The following is an 11,907-nucleotide window of genomic DNA, read 5'->3' as shown; positions in this document are numbered from 1 at the left end:
TGTGTGTGTGTGTGTGTGTGTGTGTGTGTGTGTGTGTGTGTGTGTGCCTGACCCAGCTGCAGAGCTGAGATGGGGAAGAAAGGTGGGGAGCAGAACCTCTCTGGGAAGCTGGAGGAGGAAGGCCTGTCCCAGTGCCTCCTTTCTGACCTAATCCTCAGAGGCCTTGAGGTTGTGTAAGGGAAGCTCCCAAAGCTCTTGACAGGAAGCAAGGCAGTAGCTAATACAGGGGGTCTCCTAAGGCTCTCTCTCCTGTTTTGTTATGTTTCGTTTTGTTTTTTGTTTTTTTCACAGAGCTGGTTAAGGGTTTTGTTTTAGGATTTGTTTGGTTTTTTTTCGGGGGGGAGTTGTTTTGTTTTGTTCTGGGATCAGACCGTGAAAGGAGCTAAGGGTCCTGACCTTTGAACTCACAAACACCCCCAAAGGAGGAGGACAACTTCCCCCACCAACCTCTACAGTCGTCCTTCCCAGAAAGGCCCTGAGGGGTAACAGTGCATGTATGAAAGTGTGCAAGACAGAGGCCCTCACTGCGGGTCCCCACACACGGAGAAGCACCTGCTCTTCAGCTCTTTTTTTTTTCCAGCCAGACAGTAGGGGCCGGGCTTCGAGGAGCCGTCCACACACAGTGGCTTGCAGCCTGTGTGCTGGAAGGCACACAGCAGAAGCAGTGTGCAGAGGGCTCTGCCTCTCACCTGAGCTGGTATCCCTAGCACACGGGTGTGGACAGGAGACCACCGGTGGGTCTCCGGGCCCGAAGGCTGCTCGGGGAACTGAGCGGACCCACACACCGCCTTGTTGGCCTTGTTGCGAGTTCCCAGCACTAGTCCCATTCCCAGCGGCTGATCAAAGAGGGCTCGTGAGGCCTCGTGACTACCCGGACCTCACGTGTAGATGGGCGTCCCTAAGGCTCGCAGCAGCCACTTGCTGGGGCCCCTGTTGTAATCCCCCCCCCCCCCCTCCCCGCCCCTCCCCCCCCCCCCCTTCATCCTGATGTTCATAGTGTACGGTTTTGAAGTGGCGTCCTGCATCACGGCGGCGACACAACGGGACTTCGTGAGTACAGCCCCTCGGTGGCACTGACACTGAAGCCACTCACCTGCCCGGAGCCCTTGCCGAGCCCTGGTCACGCTCACCGGCACACTTTTAACACACTTGCAGTTTTCCTTAGTGCCCTAGGCCGATGGCAAGAGTTGTGAGCCCAGGCAGCCGGACTCCCGATGCCCAAGCAGGGATCCTGGCAGGAATTCACACTGGTCCACACCGAGGTCTTTCTGCGTGTGTGAGAGGCCCAAGTCAGAGTGTCTCTCATTCTGTTTCTCGTGGTTTCCCTAACCTACACCATCTCGAAACGCCTCTCCACCCCGGCCGCACAGCGGTTTCTTCTTACACGGACACCCAAGGCAGCCCCAGTCCAAGGAGGGTGGCTCCCCAGTGGATGTACACACACACACACACACACACACACACACACACACGCACGCACGGCAGCAGGCTGACTCCCCAGGACGCTGACTCTCCCTCTCCTGTCCCCCTCCCACGCCTGCAGTTCACAACCAACCTCTTCCTGAAGCAGATGCTGGTGAGGTATCAAAACAACAGCCCGCCGACCAATGACGATGAGTGGAAGAACAACGGCGTGACCAGGACCTGGGATCGCCTCATGCTGCAGGTGCGGTGCGTGGCCCCCGAGTGCCCCACTGGCGCACGCCTGGACGGGTGTCCAGGCACGAGGGTGGGAGTGAGGGCAGACTTGTTCCGGGCCAGCTCAGCAGAGCGTCCTGTTCACTGGCGAGGGTGAGGATGGGGGGTGCCAAGGGCACGACTCGGTGAGGCCTGCGCGCCCATATTCTATGCCAAGCTACACTGCCGACTGGCCTGCCACAGAGGGCACACTTGGCGTTCCTAATACGTCCCGCTCTTGGGACTCGCTTAGGCTAACAGAAAACGTGCCTTCTCCCCCCACGGTGGGCTTGAAGGGTGACACACACACCCGTCTCTCCTTTCTATAGCTCCTGTGAAGAGTTCTCCTAAGGGTCGGGAGCTGTAGTGTGAGTTAGACACTCAGCTCTAAGCGGCCACCTCACTGTATATCCACACTTATACCCCAAGTGCCATCAGGACCCCAAGTCCTCCAGAGCACGAGTTGTCTTTCATGTATAACCTCTAATATGAGCCAGCTCTCCACTGGCCCCAACACACACACGCATTCACACACTCATACTCTTTCACACACACATATTTCTCTCACACACATACACACATTCACACACTGTATAGAGTCACACTCACACACATCACTCACACATACTCATATACACACACTCTCTCTCACACACACTCCCAAACTCTCACACACACTCTCTCATTCACTCCTTCACACACACACACACAAAGTCTCACACTCATTCACCCTCACACATACACTAACCCTCTCTCACACATACTCTCTGACACACACCAACTCTCACACTCACACACTCTCTTTCTCACACACACACACATACACACTCTCACACAAACTCACACTCACAGAAACTCACATAATCACAACACACTCACACACATACACTTACACACCCTCACACACATAGTCTTGCACACACTCTCTTTCTTATACACACACATATCCAACACACACACACACACACACACACACACACACACACACACACATACACACACCTTCCAGTCTGCTCTTTACACTCCTGCATCAACTTCCTAGTGCCCCGCCCCCCCCCTCCTCCTGCCCTCTTACCCTCAAGTGCCATAGGACTCGGAGACTGGCTAGGCTTCCTCCCTGCTCTGCCTGGCTTCTATACTGTCTCTTCCCTTGATCCCCTCCTTGTTCAAAACCTTGAGGGTCCTGCCATCGGGCTCTAGGGACTGCAGTGTCACCGTGGCCTGTGCCCTCGCCAGTCATGCCCCCATCACCCTGCCCCGATGAGGCTTCACAAGCCACACAGGGGCTGGGACAACATTGCTGCCTCCCTGCATCCCGCAGCCCTCCTCCTGCCCTCCAGCGGCCAGCTATCACCAACAGCTACGGCCCCGGCCCCGAGGCTCTCTGACGACCTTGGAGAATTTCTTTCCTCTGCCCTCATTTCCTCATTTATTCCAGTGGAACCCCTAATTAATCGCCCGTGCCTTCACTCCCTCACACCCTGCCATGCGCTCTCTTTACCCATCGCTCTCTGTAGGCTCCTTAACTGCTTGTGAATCTGTTTTCCTCAGTTTCCTCTCACAGTCCCCACCTACGTCCGCTTCCACCCAAAAGCTAAAATATTGCTGGGGAAAGTCCCCACCTGAAGCTGACTTAAATCTGTGACTGAAAAGCTCAGAAAAACTCTGTTTTCGGGTGTGCTCTCCAAGAACTCTGCTTTGTCACTGTTGCATAGATTTCTGTTCTTCCACCTCTTGCAAAATCCCTCCCCACCCTCGGCCTCAGTCACGGCTGCACCTCAGGCCTTGGGAATACAGAAGCAACCAAATGGGATCCATGTCTCCTCTCCACCAGCCAGTCTGTCCACATACATTTATCTACACCCCAAGGATGCCCCTCCCTCTTATCCTCCCAGTCCCTCCTCCTTCTCCTTCCCCCTTCCCCTCTTTCTTTCCCCCCAGAAAAAAAGAAGCCCTCTCCCCCTGTATCAACCCTCCCCAGCACATCAAGTCACATATGTGGCCGATGGGCGGCTTGGTCTTCATATGGGTCGCCTGGGGTGTGGAGGAGGTGGGCGGGAGACTGTTTCTAGCATGTGTCCTTTCTTTAATACAGTTCCTCATGGTGTGGTGACCAACAACCATGAAATTCTTTTTGTTGCTACTTCGTAACTGTAATTCGCAGCAGTTATGAATAGTAATTTAAATATCTGATATGCAGGATATCTGATGTGTGACCCCTGTGAAAGGGTCATTTGACATCCCCCCCCCAAAGGGTGACAACCCACAGGTTGAGAACCACTGCCCTACAGGCTTAACATTAACGTGGCCAGTAATGGCCGGTAACATCGTAAGCATAAAAACATTTTAGAAAGTTAGGAAAACCTTGAGCTCCCATGTGGAAATAGTTCAGGAATGTAAGACACGCTGTGCTTTGGAGCACCTTCTCCACAAAGCCTTGGCGGTGCCGTCGGCGGCTTGGCTGCGCCCCCCAGAGGTGACTTTGTGCCTCTCGCCCTCGGGCAGGAACACTGCTGTGGTGTAAATGGCCCGTCAGACTGGCAGAAGTACACCTCGGCCTTCCGGGTGGAGAATAGCGACGCCGACTTCCCCTGGCCCCGGCAGTGCTGCGTCATGAGCAAGCTTCAGGAGCCTCTCAACCTGGACGCTTGCAAACTCGGGGTGCCGGGCTACTACCATAACCAGGTGAGCCCTGTCCCCTCGGAGGACCGAGCAGGAAGAAAATAGCACCCGGCTGTGAGGGATGTCTGTACGGAATTCTGCACGCACCCTCTCAGCCTGGTGTTACCCACGTCCTCCTCTGGTAGTAAACCGGAGGGCTCATTCAGAACGGCTGCAAGTCTGTTTCTAGTAAAAATCACTGCCACGTGAGGATTCCCGTGGCACAAACCAACTCTGTGCCAACGGAGATGATCTGCGTAGTGTTTGGAATTGGTTTTTTTTACTAGAAATATTTGCATGAGACTAAAGGCTTGCAAAGGTGAGTTAGGAGGGGTGATACACAAAAAGAGTAGTATTCAGTTCCAAAACAGTGGTGACTGCAGAGGTCAGAGGTGATGGAGGGCACTGCCAAGCAGCGTCGGATTGGTGATTTGGGCTGAACATGATTTACATACATTTGGATTTGGTAAAAGCGCTCCTGAGCTGAGGAAGGTGATCCGACGATGCTCACGACACCTTTATTGAGGTCTTCCTGAGGGTCAGACGCTGTGTTGTATGCCATACACAGACTGTGTGTGCTCAAAAGTCGGTGTCCTGTCGTCTATGCATGAGGAATGGAGCAAGAGATGCTAACCGGGGCCTTGGCCAAGCTCACACAATTAGGAAATGGCTAATTGTGGCCCCAAGCCACAGCCGTGTAGTTCAAGAGCACAGACAACCCACCAACCAAGGCTTGGCAGTAGTCCCCCAAAGCCTTGGGAAGAGGCCACCTCCCACACTCCTGAGGCAGCATCTGCTGACGCGCCATGCTGAAATGTTCTGCCCTGCTTTGGGAGTGGTCGTGGTGAGGAGGCCTAGCAGGATGTCCATTTGTTAAATAACTGAGAAGCATCTGGTGTTTCCCTGCAGACCACGAGTCTGGCCACTACACCTGGCAGGGTGCCTGGACTTCAACTGCAGGCCTGACTTCCCAAAGGAGATGGCAGTGACACCCATGATTGTGTAGCCGTGGCCGAAACAAGCCTCGCTGAGCTTTAGAGCAACCCGGTTGGGGCATTGTTTTAGTCACCTATGTCCTGCTGTAGTCAAAATTAAATTTGCTGTTCGTACTCAGTATAATATACAACTGTCACTTGAACCACCCTTAACGTGTGTGTTCGGCATTTGCGTGTCCGACGTGGCTCATGCAGAGCAGTCTTTACTGAATTACAGCCATGTACAAACAGGGTCTTCTTTCTAAAAGGGACAAAAAGGATGTCCACCTTCTGATTATGGTATAACCTTGTGGTCCCCTACCATAACACTTAGAAATAACACAGGGAAATCAACTCAAACCACTTACTCAAGTTTAGACAGGTGAGTTTGATGAGGAAACACAAATTAACTTTTTCTCTTGACTGTCCTGGGACCTCCACGCCCATCTTGACTCCTTCCTTTCACCGAAGCTGCTGTCAGTGTCTCCATCTCTAGTACCAGCCAGCTGGACCACAAATCATAAGCCACCACCACTTAGCCACACTTTTCAGCCAAGTTCCTAGGTCCTGACGTTTCTTCCCCTGGATGCTGAGGGGACACGCTCTCATTCTGTAAATTATTATTAAGTGCCTATTTGAATCGGTACCATGCTTCTCCTAGAGATGAACTTCACCCTTAAGCAAAGCCCTGGAGGGCCAAAATGGTACAAGGAAAGACTCAGAAATGTTTGTATTTGTGATATACTTTTAGATAGATCCTAAAGGATTTGCTTAAATGTTGAATATTGGATAAAGAAATTAAGGAAAATTCCAGGAATTCTCATCTGTGTATCCTTCAATGTAAAAGATTAAACAGGGAATCAGTCAAAGTTTTGGGGTATGTGGGGAAGGGAAGCATATATGTATCTTACAAATGGAAGGATTATGGGAGACAGACCATTGAGTGCTTAACTGTAGCCACTGGGTGGAGCCTAAACCTCATGGTCAATCTCGATAGTTGTTGAAATTTGCTGGCAGATCAAGTACGCTTGCCTCCTTTGGACCTTTTGGTGCATGGAATCGACCTGGCTTCTGCATGTCCTGGGCATTCCCTGTGATCTCTAGAGTCACTCAGGTGGCAACTCTCATCTTCCGAGGTTGTCTGCTGCACTCTGGAGACCATTGATCCAACAGGCCTCTACTTTCCCGACCAGTTCCTATCTCTGCTTTGGACTCTGCACCTTAATGTAGCTCTGTCTTCCCAGGGCTGCTATGAGCTGATTTCTGGACCAATGGATAGGCATGCCTGGGGAGTTGCCTGGTTTGGCTTTGCCATCCTCTGCTGGACTGTGAGTATCCTCAGCGCATTTTATTTCAGGAAGGGACGATGCAGGGAGACCTTGAGAAGGTCTCTGGCTGTTTCAGCCACCCTAAAAAGTCTGGAAAACAAAGCTTGCAGCTAAGGTAGTCAGGAAGCGTCTAGCACCAGACCAAGAACAACGGGTTCACTTGAGGTGTGGGCTGTCAGCTCATTGCAACTAGATTTCAAGGCCTGATCTATCACCTCTCTAGGCTCCCGGGGCCCAACATCAGTCTGCCTAGCTCCTTCAAAGGTCTCGTCACTCCCAGCTACCTCTCTGTGAGGCACATATATTGAAGTCAGGGCTGTGATTCCCAGCCCTGGCTGGACACTCGAACATCCCAGACAAAGCAGAAACTGTATGCATCACTCAATGGTCCTTCCCTTGATTCTATAGCTGGGCCTGGGCACTTGGTTTTATTTTGCTTGTGTTTTTGTTTTGTTTTGGTAATTTTTCCAAATGATTCTAAATTTTTGTCACAACTTAGAACCATGACTTTAGGAGAAACAATCCCAAACTTTGATTTCAGTTACTCTCGAACACTTTGAAATATATTAAGGATTAAAAAAAAAAAAGGGCTATTTTTTTAATGTGGCCTGTGTCTATTGATATTTATTTCCGCCAAATATAATGACTGAAAAATGTTAAATATTTATTAATTTATTTTAAAATAAGATTATAAGCCAACTACAAGTTCATCTAAACAACATAATACTGGTAAGAAAATAGTAACTATTTTTACAAAATGAAAAATTCATGAAATAGTGTTGCTTTGCATGTTTTCGCAATCCTGTCTAAGTCTGGCTTAGAAAAAAAAAGTCCTTTTACTTAAATATTCCTGCCCACATTGGCCCCTGAAGGGTGTTTGTGTTTTATGCATTGAAAAGTGCTGAGTGAGAGGAAATAAGTGAAGAGAGAAAGCTGCATTTTATGATCGCTCTTAGGAGTTCATCTCTGTTGTGAAATGATGACCTGGTGGCATATTTGATGCTGTGAGAAGCGGGGGACCAGCTACTCTCTGTTCCCGGCACTAGCGTAACGAATAGTAAAGACTCAGTCATCTATTGAATCAATTTAAATGACAACAGGGAAGTGTCTATTTGTGCTGTGTTACCAGGAATTACAGGATGTTTAAAGGCTTTTGAGTATCATAGAGTTGCCAGCTAACAGTATACAAAATATCAGATTCTAAATTATAGAGATTGTAATCTCCTGAAATTCAGTAGGGGGGGATCAGAACTAAAGATACTGAGGGTCTGCTAAATAGACACCATTTCAGATAGTCTTCATATGAAACCTCCTCAACAGCGCTAGGTGGGTCTTGCCAACGAGGAACCGTACTTGAGAAGATCTCTGAGGCATACCAGTTACTGCTGCTCACGGAGAGCTTTTCTGTATGACTCAATATGGTACACTCTAAGTCCATTGGGTTCTATGACTTGGGTTAGTTACTTATCTTCCCTGTGCTTCTAGAGCTCTCCAGAGAGCTTTGAAGACAGGTGTGCCTGATACACTTGTCTTAATAAATATTAGTCCCAGCTGTTATTTCATTGTCCTGCCCACAGCTCTAGGTTTGAGGTAGAGAGAGATGATAGGAAATTTATTTTATTGATACAGACACTGGGACTCAGGAAGGTAAAATGGCGCAGCTAGGATCCCTGGGAATAGAAGGCAGATCTGAAACAGCCTGGACATTCCAACTCCACAAGAGAGTGAGTGGTCTTAGGGTCTGTGCTGGTCTGAGAGGCAGCCATTCAAAGGTGGCAAGCATTTTAGGATGTTAGGGAAGTCCCTTTCGAGGAAAGGCTTTAAGGTTAGAAGAAAACCCACAGCCAACCATTGGGCACAGCAAAGAAAACCTTGTGAAAGAGTGGGAGGAAGGATTGAAGGATCCGGAGGGGACAAAATCTCCACAAGAAGATCAATAGAGCCAACTAACCTGGGCCCAGAAGGGTTTGCGGAGACTGAGGCACCAGCTAAGGACCATGCATGAGCTGGACCTAGGGCCCCTACACATGCGTACCCAATGGGCAGCTTGGTCTTCATGTGGGTTCCCTAATAAGGGGAGTGGTGGGCAGGGGCTATCTCTGTCATGGACTCTGATGGATGCTTTTGGATCACTTCCCCCTGGCAGGGAGGCCTTGCCAGGTCACTGAGAAAGAGGATGTGCTTGGTCGTGATGCTGAGACTTCTGTGCTGGGGTGGGTTGGGGGGGGCTCCCCTTGTCAGAGGGATAGGGGAAGGAGGGAGGGTGGGACTGGGAGGACAACAGGAAGGGGCCATGATTGGGACGTAAATAAATAAATTTTAGAAGAAAAAAGGGACCCAAATAACTGGGAATCTAGCTCAGTTGGTGGAGTGCCTACCTAAGCATGCCCAAAACCCCACATGACATCCCAGCACTGAGTTGTGCGTGCCTAAAGTCCCAGAACTTGGAAGTTGGGAGCAGAGAGATCAAAAGCTCAAGGTTGTCCTCAGCTACATAGCAAGCTCAAGGCCAGCCAGGGCCCTGTAAGAGCCTCTCTCAAAAACAAACAAACAAACAAACAAACAAACAAATGAATAAAAATGTAAAAGATGAATGAGCCATGTGTTTTCTAACTACAAACAGGATCACATTGGAGAGAGCACTTAGCATTGACAAGAGAGAAGAATTTCCCCAAAGCTGTTTCAGTACGGAAATAGAGAAAGGCACTTGAGAAGTGAGAGGGACTAGGAAGGAAGAAGGGTAGGCACAGGGAGGAGGGGAAATTGCTCTGGGTCAGATGGTAAGCAATGCTCTGGATCAGCACGAGCGCAGCAGCCCTCTGGCCCCCAAAACTGCCGTCCCTAGATGACTACTAGAAATCCTGTGTCACCTGAGTCTAAAGAGGAGGAACGATATTCTGCTTTGTATTAAAGTAGATGTTTTTGAAATTCTGTTTTAGTTATTTTTTTTTTCTTTCTCACATGTTTATTCTAGTTTTGGGTTCTCCTGGGTACCATGTTCTACTGGAGCAGAATTGAATACTGAGCACACAAGTATCTCCGCCGTGACCTCCTTCCTCGGGTGACTCTGAATGTGGTGCTGGAACCTGCTGCTCCGTCACATGCCCTCTGTGTGCTCCTCGGCGCCGTGTGCCCTCATCTCACCCAAACGGCAGTTCAGGTGGAGCGAGCTTCTCTTAGGCTCTTGGGCTGCTGCAATCCTCAGCAGAAACATTTCTTATCCTTGCCTAAAATTATGCATTCTAAGACAGAAAGTATACTATATATGTACTATGTAGACTTATATGGACTCTATATGGTATAGTACTTACTTGTGCTATAAAGTATAAAGATAAGACAGAACATTTGGAGAGTGGGGATGAATCTCATTCCTGTTAATGTTTAATGTGGGGACACAATGGCATTCAAGGGAACCTTCTTCCCCATAGCAAACTTTGTCTGTATTTAATAGCAAATTCAAGAAACAAAGAGCCCGTCTCCCTCATCATTTTCTTCAACCTTGCAAGGCTTTTGTCTGTCTCTATGTAGGCTGGGTGGTGGGACGAGGGAGAGATTACAGAGCTGTACCTTCAGCCTCTGCTTCTGCGGTGGCTTCTGTCTGTACTGGAGGTGTTCCAGACACACCACCCTTGGATACTTTTATTCTCCGGAGCAACCCTTGATTTTTCATTTAACAAGAGTTCAGACTTCCTCTTGTGCGCTGTGGAGTGGCGTGCACTCAGCAATTTGATTCTCTGTTAATTGAAAGTTATATCAACTTTAGGGACATTGATGCTGCCCATTTTACATCATCTCTGTCTTTGCCCTCAAAGGTTTCAACTTGAAACACTTTTCCAACAGTGAGATCCAAGCCAGCTGATCACACAGGCGATTTATAGGGACTGATGTTTGCTCTCAAAGTAGTTTGCTTCCATCTATGATCCTGAAGGAAGTCCTGACAACTCACCATTTGCTTATACATAAAGAAGCCCATAAAATATGCTCATTTTCTTTGATTTCAACTGGTCCTGCTAAGTCTAAGAAAATGAAGTTTCCAACAGAAGCAAAAACTGTGGGGGTTAAAATGGAGGAAGTGGGAGACACACACCAGTGGGATCCTGCTGGCTGGTGGACTACACAGATGGACAGGGAATGGCTGGTGTTCTGTTTCCTTTTGCTTTTTCCTCCCACTACATTGACCTTTGGAGTTATTGATCTTCTGTACTTGAAGCCAATGTAGCTAACGTCAACAGTCCAGTTGTGTTCCTTATTCTGAAAACACACCCATAACTTAGGAACAGTCAACCCAGGCCTGGAAGTCTTGCCTCACCTTGACCCTTTAATTAGGCAGAGCCCTGGGGCAGAGGAGGGTGCAGAGAGGAGAGGTAGACTCCCTTGCAGCAGAAGTCCGGTCTCTGACCTCCAGTGTAGCTTGCCTCCAACCCTCTACCTCATTTTGTCTCTTCTGAAGAAGACATCTTGGGTAACAGGATGAATAACACCTGCAGCTGATGCAGAAGACCTTCTGTGGTTCTTTAAAGGGGGAAGGAAATGGATTAAACTTGCCTGTCTGATACCTTTAGTATGTATTAAATAGTGTTGAAAGTTGAACCCAGAGCTTCATGCCTGCTAGGAAAGCCCTCTACCCACTGAGCTATATCCCTATCTCCTGCTGCATTTTGCTTTCCACCATTAGCTAGGTTTTCCAATGGGCTCCCCTGGCTGAGTGGTTCCTTCTCAACCCTCCTCCTGCCTTCCCACCAGAGCTTTATGCTCTAAAACACTCTCTGCTACTGACTACCACAAAAACCCCATCTCTTAGTGACTAGCTCTCAGCCTCAAAAGCACGGTATAGAAAGTTCCAGCCCCTTAACCAAAAGGAACAGACTTTGTTCCTCTACAAACCAATGAAGGAGAGTGACCCCAGCCACCCCAGTGGCCAAGGGCAATGCCTAAGAGGGTCGAGCCTTGGTCTCGCCCTGCAGAGTTCTGCCATTCACAGGCCTAACCCGGGATTCCTATGACTATCCTTTTTAGGTCATCCAGAAATTTCTTCATTGCTGCTTCCCACCTCTATCCCTGCCCTTTTCCCTGAAGCCCCAGGATTCTTTCTTCGAGAAAACTCTTCAGCCTTCCTGAAAAAACTGGAAATGGCGTGGCAAGCCTCAGATACTAGGCCCCAGCTCAACAGTGCCCGGTTGAGCCCTCCCAAAAATGAGAAAGGGGAGCAGAGGGCTTGGATCTTGGGAGCAGGAGGCTGCTCTGTTTAAAAGCGACACAGACATGCA

At 49.3% G+C, this 11,907-nt stretch overlaps 1 protein-coding gene across 1 annotated transcript in view; it reads left to right on the top strand.

Moving 5' to 3' along the window:
* Upk1b (uroplakin 1B) overlaps nucleotides 1-10,025 on the top strand; it is a 23,490-nt gene extending 13,465 nt beyond the window's left edge. Inside the window, exons 4-8 of the mRNA XM_055625135.1 lie at nucleotides 978-1,050; nucleotides 1,544-1,666; nucleotides 4,183-4,362; nucleotides 6,557-6,640; nucleotides 9,615-10,025. Coding sequence (XP_055481110.1) covers nucleotides 978-1,050; nucleotides 1,544-1,666; nucleotides 4,183-4,362; nucleotides 6,557-6,640; nucleotides 9,615-9,665 — 511 coding nt within the window. The 3' untranslated portion in view covers nucleotides 9,666-10,025. The remainder of the gene's footprint in view (nucleotides 1-977; nucleotides 1,051-1,543; nucleotides 1,667-4,182; nucleotides 4,363-6,556; nucleotides 6,641-9,614) is intronic.
* The last annotated feature ends 1,882 nt before the right edge of the window (nucleotides 10,026-11,907 follow it).

This window comes from Psammomys obesus, unplaced genomic scaffold (genome assembly GCF_907164565.1).
Source record: "Psammomys obesus unplaced genomic scaffold, mPsaObe1.curated_primary_1811, whole genome shotgun sequence".
In the NCBI taxonomy this organism is placed as follows: Eukaryota; Metazoa; Chordata; class Mammalia; order Rodentia; family Muridae; genus Psammomys; species Psammomys obesus.
Note: the sequence above shows the minus strand (reverse complement) of the source record. Positions and strands in the feature narration are given on the sequence as shown.